An 11456-nucleotide genomic window follows, 5' to 3' on the forward strand; every position below is an offset into this window, starting at 1 on the left:
CAGATAGCAAAAGCTAAAGGAAACTGGAGATTGTACACAAGATTAACGTTCTGCTGACAGTGATACATACACATTGTGTGGACTATTATTAAGACTGGTAGTGCTCTGACATGTGGGCCAGTTGGTTGGACATTGTCCTGCAAAGTGAAACATCACTGGTTCAGTTCAAGGCTGGGGCACATGCTTGGGTTGTGAGCCAGGTTCCCAGTTGGTGCCTGTGCAAGAGGCAACCTCTCACACATTAATGTTTGTCTCCCTATCTCCTTCCCTTCCCCTCCCTCTAAAAATAAATACATGAAATCTTTTTTTTAAAAGAAAAGAAAAAGAACTACAAAGTATTTTTTAAAAAAGACTAATAGCCTGTTTGCTTTTAGCTTTACAGGCTGCTTAAGACTTTTAATTGAAGACTCTGCTGGCCTCAGAGCAGCAAGGGATGATGGGGCTTATTTTAGTGGTGGCAGTTTGTGGGATCAGATGAACTACGTTTTTTTTTGTTTGTGCGTATGTACATACATATGGTATAGTTTAATAAAATTGTTTTTCTTACATCTCATTGCTTTATAAAGTCACACTCCACATACAGTTATTATTAAATTTTACTGATGGTCAGTACAAAATTTAAAGGATTCCAATACTGTATAACCATAACCTCAAGGTACACTTCAGGATGGTTTAGCCTTACCATTCCTCACTGTGGAGCATAAGCACTAAATTCTGTCTAGTTCTGCCTGAGAGGAGAGGACTTCACCCATGAATATTGTGACTTGAACACCGAATAGGGAATAAAAGCTTTTCTCTGTTCCCTGGAAGGGTTTATGGCTGTGGAAATAATCCAAAGTGGATCAACAACTCCCTGGAGAACACCCTGGAATCCTACCCAGACCAGGACTCTGAAACTAAAAGCAAAGAACTGTTGTTAGCTACAAGGGTCTTCATCAAAGTATAACAGCACAGAACCTTCCCCTCAACCCCTTCCTCAACCTAAAGCCCCACAGAGGGGAAGCTTTTTGGGAGAGAAGTGTGGAATATGACCCCACTTTGAAAGTGGATAGCAGTATTTTAAGAGCATCTCAGAAAAATCCAGGATGCCAACTCTGAAACTCAAGAATATGGAAGACACAGCCATGTTTCTCTTCTTAAAAATCTAGATGGGTATTTTGGTTTTCAATTACCACACAAAAACTTTTTAAAAACTTTTAAAAAACTTTAATTGCTTAGCACAGAGCACAGTTTTAAATAGAAACTACATCTTCAATAAGTTAAGCAATCATTAACCATCTTCATGAAACATAGCTAACTCGGTTCTTTTGGTGACACGAAATTAAACAGATCCAAACTGTGTTTCACTAACACCTAACCAACCAAACTGTATCTATGTACAGGTTTATACAAAAGCTGTCATAACCTTATTTAGCCTTTCAGATTAGGTAGATAGGGCCACCTGCTCACTCTGCATATCCTACAAAACACAAAAGCAGCAACTTTTCTATTTCAGTACAGTGATGGGCAGAAATTGTACATGAAAAATAAATGTTCTTCCATAAAGTTTAAGATTTAGGGTAGAAGACAACAAAATTCCCATGAAGTAAAAAAATAATTCTACATTAGTCGAGTACTCCATGAAACCTTGAGATAAACTATAGTCCTCAAAGATGTGTATTTGGAAGCATGCTTCAGTATGCTTCGAACTGGCTCATCATCGTTCTCCTGCTGTATTCATAAGCCAAAACCAGTGACCCATTGGCAGGGAACGCTCGAATCAGAGTAGCTGACAGTCCAGAATATAAGGCTGCTATCCCCTCACTTTCCACAACACTTAAAAAAGTTCCAATAAATCCTGCCTGTTTTCCAGACATGGAAAGAACCTGAATTCTGGATTTGATACAATCCACTGGGAATATGACAAGCCAAAGGCAAATCCCAGCCATTCCACCACTTAACATCAAAGGGACAGGACCGAGTTCATCTTTTGATCTCCCTGAGGCAAAAAACGATCGGCTCAGTTCATAGCCACCGAAGAAGAAGAAATAGCCTGGTACTTCTTGAAGGAGAGTGCCGGTGAGTCCGTGGTAGAAGCCCCAGGGGCCATCCTTCCTAAGGATGCCCTTCACCACGGACCAAACTGTGTAGCGGCTTTTGGCTACCTTCCCTGACACTTCCATTTCGTACATGGTCTGTAGTCGGCACTTCACAAGCTCGGTGGGACACAGGGCCAGCGCAGCGAACGCCGACGCCATGGAGCCGGCGGTTGCAGTCTGCAGATCACTCAGCTTTGCGTGCTTGTCCAGCCCCACCACTTTCCTCACAAACTGTTGGCAGAAGCCGTAGCACATGAAGAGGACGGAGTTCTCGGCGACGTAGGCGATCAGCGCCGGGCCGGTCCCCTTGTAGAAGCCGCGCAGGCCTACTTGGGAGTACGTCTTCAGGCAGCAGTCGGCGAAGCCCTTGTACAGGCCCGGGAAGGTCTGCATCTTCACTTTCATTGTGTCGAAGGGCTGCCCGGTCAGGACGCACACGGTGCCGCCGCAGGCCCCCGCCGTGAGGTCGATGGCCGCTTGGATGACGGGGTTGGACCTCATGTTCTCCCACTCACCCGCTGTCCTCCCGGAAGGCGACTCTCTGGAGCTGCCGCGGGCGTCTCTGGCCCCGCCGCCTACTCTTACCTGACGCTCCGCTGCAGGAAAAGCCGCTTAACCCCAGGCCAGGCCCCAGGCACCTCCCGCTGTCCTGAAGTAACTCCCGGCCCACGGTCTCCCGCGGTCTCCCGCGAGCGAGCTCTCCCCCACGCCCTGTGGGCCGGCCTGTGGGGCCACGGTTCCGGAGCCTCCGCGCCAGGCACGAGGAATGAATATGTAAACCTTTAATGAGCACAGCAACTGAAAGCTAACGAATGAATATGTAAACCTTTAATGAGCACAGCAACTGAAAGCTAACGATTCGTTTTTGCAGGGACCCAAAGACTCTTGGTGCTGCTCTCGCAGAGGCAGAGGTGGAGGCGGAGTGATATGTTCCTGTTGAGCCAGACCCCCACCTCCCCAAGTGTCCCCGAGAGAGACAAAGTGGGAGCTGCTACCAGTTGTTGGAGCCTGGAGCCAAGAGCCAATCTACCCAAAGAGAGGTTTAAATAGGGAAGACAAACCATTGGGGGACGGGGTGGGGGGTGCGGTTACATAACAATCAGCGGCTGCTTTGGACTAGAAAGCCCTTCATCGCCTCTGGGACGAGAACGGAGGCTCAAGAGAGGGACGAGCTCCGCAGGGCCTCTCAAGGTCTGGCTCCTGGGGTTGCTGGAGGGGCCTGAGCGCTACACTAGGCCTGCGGAGCTGGAGAAGGGCTGTTTTGTGGCCACATCGCCGCGGATCTGAGGCTAGAGCCCTGGATGCTGGTGGGACCGAGTCCTCATCATTTCTAGAGGTAGGATGTGGCATTTTACTGGGCTTGGAAAAGAGAGTTATATATTGCTAAGAAACTTGGTAGGAAAAGGGCTGTGTGGTTCCAGCTGTCTGTGCTTGCTAAGTTTGAGGTTTCTTAAGCCATAGTTTTGCGCAACAGCGGCATTAAGTCTGGGATATATATGACTGCACTAGCTTCCAAGGTAAGGTGAGGTTTGGGACATTAGTGAGGGTAACGCTTTTAGGACACACTTTTTCTTCCTAGAGGCTCACATTCCAAAGCCTAATTGGGATTTTACTATGGGGGTTAAAAACAAAATGGGGGAAAGGGCAGAAAGTATACTGAAATGATTTTCTTTTCCATCTTGAAGGCTTTCCTCATCTGATTATCTTTGGCTGTCAACATTTAAAAGTGAGGCACTGAAAAGTAGATTCTGCGTTGGTAGAACTTAACAGACTATATTATCATAAATAATGTGAGCTGGCTTCGTCTTGGAGAATGCCTACATATATTTGGCTGTATTTTCTCAGGAACCACATGGTTTCTTCAGAGAATAATCTTCCGATTGACAGTGTGTGTGTGTGTGTGTGTGTGTGTGTGTGTGTGTGTTGGGCAGGAGAGGGAGAAGGGGTATCTTTTGGATACTGATTTAATAAGACCAAGATGGGGGAAGACGGGTGACATTCCTGCAGTAAAGGATATAGATTTTAACATAATTCCCTTGTTTGATGCTATACACCCCAACCTTCATCTGTGCCTTTCTCTGACTTTGAGTCTTTGCTTCAATTTACCTAGAAAATAAACTTTCCAAAATATAATAAAATGAAAAGAAACATTCCATCTGTGGGTAGGGAAGGGAGTCACCTAGAATGCTAGGGTGGGGTAGGGATCTTGGATATCCAACCGTTCTGAACACAAACTTTAATGAATCCCGTTTCCAGCCCCACACCATTTCCCTTCCTTGGAAACATGCCTGCAAAAAATCTCACAGGTTCTATGTCATGTGGGTTTGTTCTTGGTATACCCCCTTGCAGACATTTCACATGTAACTTTCTGATTTCTGAATTATCATTTATCTGCTTTGACCTTCTGAAAATGGCTTGACATCTATTACTTAATGTTGTCTCATCTCTTCTTCTCTTAACCTTGGGGGTTACTGTTATTTTGGCAGGCTTTTTGATAGAGAAAAGATATATGAAAACAATCTTCCATTTTAAACTAGAAAAAGATCTTTAAATCCTCCATGTCGTATTTGAAGGAAGCTTTAATGTTTTGGTAGACCTTCAGGGAAGATAGGGAGAAAAAGGTGTATTTTAATATTTATTGTGGAGTCCTTATTGAGTTATCTAGAAATGCACTCAATGTTTTAATAATGACCACCGATTTTCAATTAATTATATCTGATTCACTGTTTTCCAAAAGCATACTGAGTTTTTATAAACACAAGAAATGCAGGATTACTGCAATAAATCACTGGCTGCTTTTGCAGTAAGTTCGTATGTGTTTTGGAGAAAACAGATTGGTAAAGGCCAGGGATCACAAGAACATTAATAGGGAAATAGTGTATATCTTCATTGAATAGTAAGATATAGCTGCATAAATAGTAAGTTTCACTAAACAGCTGGACTTGGAGAGAACAGAGCCCAGCATATATTAAACAATGCCCAATATGGGAGATAAAATTAATACCTATATTGTGAAAAAAGCAGATCTACACATGATAAGAAAGGATACTCATAATGTTTTAAGATTTTTATTTCTTTTTAGAGAGTGGGAAAGGGAAGGAGAAAAGAGAAGGAGAGAAGCATCACTCTGTAGTTGCCTCTAAGGCACCCCTCTGGGGATCCGGCCTACAACCCAGGAATGTGCCCTGACTGGTTCACAAGCCAGCACTCAATTCACTGAGCCACACCAGCCAGAGCTCATGTTTTTTTAAAAAATTGATTTGAGAAGTGGGGAGAAAGAGAGAGGAAGAAACATTAATTCGTTGTTCCACTTACTTATGCATCCATTGATTAATTCTTGTATGTGCCCTGACTGGGGATTGAACCTGCAACCTTAGCATATTGGGATGATGCTCTAACCAACTTGGCTACCTGGCCAGAGTGCACAATGTATTTTTGAGAAAGTTACAGAATCATATCTCTAACAAACTAATATTTTTATTTTGCTTTACAGAACTACATATATGTATACAATTAATTGTATAACAAATAAAGATCTGGAATGACACATATCAAAATGTTAACAGTTTACCCTAGAAAGTCTGTGTGAAAGGGAGTTATTTTTTTTTGTAAAATTGCTGTATTGTTTCATTTTTTTTCAGTGACTCTCTTCTGTAATATTTTAAAACACTAATTTTAAAGATTTCTTTATAACTTTTGCTCATGAACCCAGAAATACTGAAAACTGTAGCCCAACCACACCCACACTCATTAGCCAAGGAAGCTGTAGTAAAAGGTGGATCTTTTTTTATAACTCTGAATTTATTTGAAAGTAAATGGACCACAATCTTCTTCATTGAAGTCCTTCCCTTTTTAAGTTTATATAACAGGTAATTACTCTCCATTGTGGAGTTTTTAATATTAATACAAAGGCAAGCCATAAATAAATCAAATAAAAAATAAAGTTACAATAGTAAGTTGACTCAATTTATTTATGCTGCAGGTATATTATAAGCAAACTGTTTGATTACTGTAATTTACATTTTGATTACTTAATTTGAAATCAGTCGACCACGTTTTAAACAGCTGTTTTTTTGTACATTTTTCTACCATCTTGATAACTCTTTAATTCAACTAATTATTTAATTCTCTATTATGTTAAGACCTTAATTAAGTAGGCAATAATAGTGTTTTTATTGTTTACTATATTCCAGGCACTGTTCTAAATCCCTTATCTATATCAACTCAGTAGTCAACAGCCAAAAACTCAACAGGCCTATGAGGTAGGCAGTATTATCACCTCCATTTTAGAAATGAGAAAATTGAGGCAAACAGATTATTACTTGTCTAAGATAACATAGTAAGTCATTGAGCTAGGATAGAGACCCATGCACTACATCTCTTGACCTTGAAATTTTAATGTCTTTATGATGTATTAAGTTCAGTGACTAATAAGCCAAAGTGCCTACTTAGTGAATTTATAGCAGAGTGGAGGATATGAGCAACAGGTAATTTACACTTTAGTGTGATAAATGCATAGCAGACCAGTTATCCCACTAGACTAATAGAGTTCAAAAGACTAGACACTAAATATTTAGTTCAGGACTTCATATAGTGTCTGGTATTACTCAGCAAAATAAATACTTGTTGAATAAAAGGGAAACACAGAGTATAGGCAAAGCCATAATAGAACTGCTTAACCTAAATGGAGCTTAAGAAAGACACTGGGACCAGTGATACTTAGGTTGAGACTGAGAGTTAAGTAGGACATGGCCAAATAAAGGGGAGAGTATTTTAGGTGAAGTGAACAGCTTGTTAAAGGTTCTTAGGCCCAAGAGAGGAAAAGGAGTAATTAAACTCCTTGAAAAATGTAAATAAGCTCAGTATGGATTGAAAACAGTGAGGATGTGATAAGGCTAAAACACACATACTCATGTGTATCTCTAAGAAATATAAACTTAATCCTGAAATAATGATGTACCACTGAATGGTTTTAAGCACAGGAGTGACATGATGAAATATATCTTATTTTGGTGGCCAGATCAATGAAGCTACTGCTACTCGCTAGATGAGAATAATGGCTTACACAAGGACAGTACCAGTGGGGATGAAGTAGAGTGATTGAAGAGCTTTTTAGAAAAGAAAAATAAATAGTAAGGGGGAGTAGTCAAAGATGATAGGTTAAATTTCTAGCTTCAGCCCTGGCTGGTGTGACTTAGTGGAATGAGCACCTGCCTGTGAACTGAGAGATCACCAGTTTGATTTCCAGTCAGGGCACTTGCCTGGGTTGTGGGCCAGGTGCCTGCAATCATCAGCAGATCAGTGTTTCTCCTTCCTTTCCCCTCTCTAAAAATAAACACAATGTTAAAATTTTTTTTTCCTAGTTTCAGCAACTGGGATGGTGGTAGAAACACAGGAGGAAGAACAAGCCTCCAAGAGCAGGAATAAAGGGCTCCATTTTGAACATTTAGATTTGTGTTGCCCAAAGTAACACTTATAAGTGAGTGTTCCCAACATACAGCTGACTATAGTAAATCTGAAGTTCAAAGATACCAGGCTTAGAAATATGGATTTAAAAATCAGCAGAGCTTATAACTGAAATGAGGGTAATCAAATCACTAATTCTGCTTTTGTGTGCAGATCTCTCCTTCCATTAATGGAAATTAACCATCATTATTGTTAAGGTCTTCCTAAGAATTATTTTGATAAATGATTTACTGTAAAGCCAAGTAAGAAGAAAGCTTTTCAGGTATCAATCTCATAGCAAAATTCCCAATGTACTAAAACAGAATTTGTTACCTACCACCCTCTTGTACTAGGAAAACTTGCCTGATTATTTGCAAACCTCAAGAAATAATCCAAAGCCTAGATATTGAGAGAAACTTTGCCTAAGCCTCCATATTTTATATTGAAATCTTAAAATTATGGAAACATTTTGGTAAAAGAAAAATGATAAGCTAGCAAGACAGAAATTATCTGCAAGTACGACTGTAGACTTGAGAGGTCTGGAAAATTTGTTTACCATTTCTAATGTTTCTTGTCAAATATCTTGCTAGTATGGGCTTTTTAAATGTTTGCTTCATGAGGCTAGTATTTTCAAACCAAAGATTTTCTTTATGAACTAATGCTGTAAGTGAATTGTAGACAACTCTGCATTTTGTAAATTCTATCACTGAGTCTTCCAAATAGCTCAAGTGGAGGCATTGGATTACAATCTTTAGCACATATTGAAAAAAAAACCATGAAAATCATGCTTAAGGAATTTTGAAATATCAGACTATGTACCAACTTCCTTTATAAGCAATTTTGATGAACTGATATGGGCAAATCACCTCAGTTCTCAGAATATTAAATAATTGCAGAAAGTAAGTTATTTAAGTATATAATCTTAATTCAAGCCAATGGATTGTTGATTTCTTCCTCATTTCATTCCTTCCTAAACTCAACAGTACTTGATAACCCTAGCTTTGTTTTGTTCCTAATATACTAAGCAGATGACTATAGTGCTCTAAAAAAAAAAAAAAAACCCAACCCACAAAGCATTAAAAAAAGATCTTCATGTATAAAAATTAGGGTAATTTAGGAAGGTTTTGCATCTAGTTTTTCTTAACCTTCAAATGGAGCTGGTGGATCAGAACCTTAATGAAATACAAAGACAGCATTTCCCAATTTTTTTGCACCTGCTGTTTGTCTTTTTCTTAAAATCCGACATAACTGCTTCTTTTCCTACAAAACAGGATGAAATTCTCAGTCATTAAACCTCACCAACAAACCATGTCACAACAGGATGACACCCACTACCCCTAAAAGTGCAAGACACATGAGGTAAAAACTAGTTTTTATTGTTAAAACTTTATAAAATGATATACAACTCTACATGTTGAAAAATAGCTACTGCATGGGAAAACATATGCAAATTAGATTCACTAGCCTATAGGCTACTCTTCTTACTGATCTCAGATGGCATCACAGGCCAGCAATAGCAGATCCTGGCAAATGAGAAACAGCAGCAACGTCCTGCAGTGAAGTAATGACTACTAAGGTTGAATGTTCATTCCATTAATCCTATAATTTTCCTACATTTATCTATCATACATTCCTACTTCCTATGGGATAAACACCCAGGAAAGCTGTAAGAGACAAATGAAATAGACATGCACATTCATAGCTGTCTATAATACAAATTCAATAGGAGCAGAGGAAATGGGAATGACTGCTAAGTTATAGCTCATCCAGGTGATGAAGTCAAAATTTTTCTTCTAATGCTGATCATTCTATGGAATGGAATTAAGTATCAAAAACTCTTACTTCTCCAGGAGTGATTCTAGCTCTTCTTGCAAAGAGCTGAGCTGCTCTTTTTCTCGGTCTTCCTTTTGTTTGAGTTCATCTAGCACAGCCTGGAATCTGTTCTTGAGAGCCAGGTTTTCCACTTTCATGATGAGATCTTCCTGTCTTTTCGCCCTGTCCTGGGTCTCTTGGAGCTTCCCTTTCACGTTATCAATCTGTTTCTGAATTCCCATAACCAGCTGACTGGTTCCTTCATTTTCTTGGTGCTGTTCATCTGATGTATTTAGCTTGTCCTGTAGCTGTCTTTCCAGATCTTCCTCTGTGTCGATGATGTTGATATCTTCTTCATCTTGATGCTGTGTCTCATCTTCATCTTCACTGCTGCTGCTGAGGTCATTGAATATCTCCCGAAGCTCATCATGTTCTAATGAGTCATGGCCCTGCCTGTGGCCTGACATTCCTGGAGAAGAGATATCAAGTCCTTGATTTTCTGTTTCTTTTGTTTCATCTTCAGCAATTATTTCCCAACGAGTACTGACAGCTTCAGCATCTGTACTCAGCAAACGCTTCACTTCCTTTTCCACATCTGGAGATTCGATATACTTCTTCTTCGCTGTCTTCCGGAACCTTCTCTTTCTGACATTTTTTAGAGGCAGAGTGATTCCATGGTTCCATATAAACTTTTTCTCTTTGTCCTTATCCTTTTTTTTACTTGCTTTGGGGTCAGCAGCAGGAGGTGCTGCTGCTGCTGCAGCAGCAACTGGTTCCTCCACTGGAGGATAGAGATCACCATCAACTGTGGATACAAGCATCTGACAGATATCTGCTGTTTTGTAAAAGGTTTTCTTATCAATAGTTTTCAAGCTTTCAATAACACATGGCAAATCCACCAATTTTGAGGCCAGTGGAACCCGGTCCACTCTGACAATTCCATGACGCCCATCCGGGTGTAACTCTATTGTCAGTCTGTCCTTCAGGTTGACATGACCAGACTGTACTGCCCGCCTCACAGTAGAAGCATATTCCGGAGGCAGACGTAAGATAAACTGGCTCTCTAGTTCGTGAGGAGCATCATCTTTGCTCTTACTCATCTTTCTTTCTTTGCGAATTACTTCTCCAATAACCACTTGTTGCACTAAAAAGTTCCAACTTTTGCAACAGTCAGAAGGATCAGTTTGTAATTAATTGAAATATTTAAGTACTACAGCAGGTAAGCGTCTATTTTCTTAATTTTGAACTAAACACCAAGTCTTTTTAAACGTGCTGTGACTGAAAATCAGTTGTTACAGTCACTGGCAAATTCAGGTCCATTTAAATATATTAGCTGCAATGCCAAGTTCCAACCTCTAGATGCCGCTGCCGGACAATGCGGAGAGCTAGCGTGCAGGAAAGCAAATGGCGAATCCTGCGGAATGATTTACAGCACAGAAAGTTAAGCAAAGCCCCAGCAGACACGCCCAATCCACAAACTTTCCCAAAACAAAGTGAAAAAGCAGGGCGCAGTGAGCTCTCTTCACCTCGGATACTTACAATCCCGTGACGACTGTAAACCCAGCTTCTCCGGACAGGAGCGAAGAAAAAGCCACTCGGAGCACAGCGGCCGGCGGCCCACAGTCTTCTTCCTTATTCCTTTGTTCGTCCCAACTCTTGGCAAAGCGATCCCGTACTGACTGGCAGTAAAACGGCCTGAGGCGCGCAGCGAAAAGCCTTTGCAGCTCCCAGCTCCGCAGACCTCCGACCCAGCATGCACACCAAGCGGAAAGGAAAGCGCTACGTCACGGCACTGGGCGGGAGACGGCTGTGAGTGACAGCACTCCTCAGGCGGAAGTGTGGGTTGCCTCACAGCGCGCAGGCGCAACGCGCAATTACGCTGGCTGCAGTACGGGTGTCTTCTCGCGATTTCTTGGTTTTAAGCGATGGGAATAATTTCTTAAAGAGCTATTGGTTTGAAAATATGTCCAGTATTCAGGCACGGCTCCAAGAAAGGCTTACGTCCTCTGGCATCCGCCCTTCGCCCCGGAACTTTTGTTGGGTCCCTGCGGGGCCAGATAGCTCCTCAGCTTCCGGGTGATTGTCGGATATAGGGCGTCGGTGCAGAAAGCTTCTTTGCTT

The 11456-nt window shown here is 41.3% G+C and overlaps 2 protein-coding genes across 2 annotated transcripts; both read right to left on the reverse strand.

Annotated features, from left to right (window-relative positions):
- Nucleotides 1-317: 317 nt before the first annotated feature.
- On the reverse strand, nucleotides 318-2771 carry LOC114509806 (mitochondrial ornithine transporter 2-like). The gene has a single exon (XM_028528339.2). The coding sequence runs from the start codon at nucleotides 2577-2579 to the stop codon at nucleotides 1674-1676; it is 906 nt and encodes a 301-aa protein (XP_028384140.1). The 5' UTR covers nucleotides 2580-2771; the 3' UTR covers nucleotides 318-1673.
- Nucleotides 2772-8878: 6107 nt separating this feature from the next.
- On the reverse strand, nucleotides 8879-11168 carry TAF7 (TATA-box binding protein associated factor 7). Its single transcript, XM_028527708.2, has 2 exons — nucleotides 10875-11168; nucleotides 8879-10749 (listed from the first exon to the last, which is right to left on the reverse strand). Exon 2 carries the CDS (start codon nucleotides 10433-10435, stop codon nucleotides 9362-9364), a length of 1074 nt encoding a protein of 357 aa, XP_028383509.1. The 5' UTR covers nucleotides 10436-10749; nucleotides 10875-11168; the 3' UTR covers nucleotides 8879-9361.
- Nucleotides 11169-11456: the final 288 nt, after the last annotated feature.

The sequence above is a fragment of the Phyllostomus discolor genome, chromosome 13 (assembly GCF_004126475.2).
Source record: "Phyllostomus discolor isolate MPI-MPIP mPhyDis1 chromosome 13, mPhyDis1.pri.v3, whole genome shotgun sequence".
In the NCBI taxonomy this organism is placed as follows: Eukaryota; Metazoa; Chordata; class Mammalia; order Chiroptera; family Phyllostomidae; genus Phyllostomus; species Phyllostomus discolor.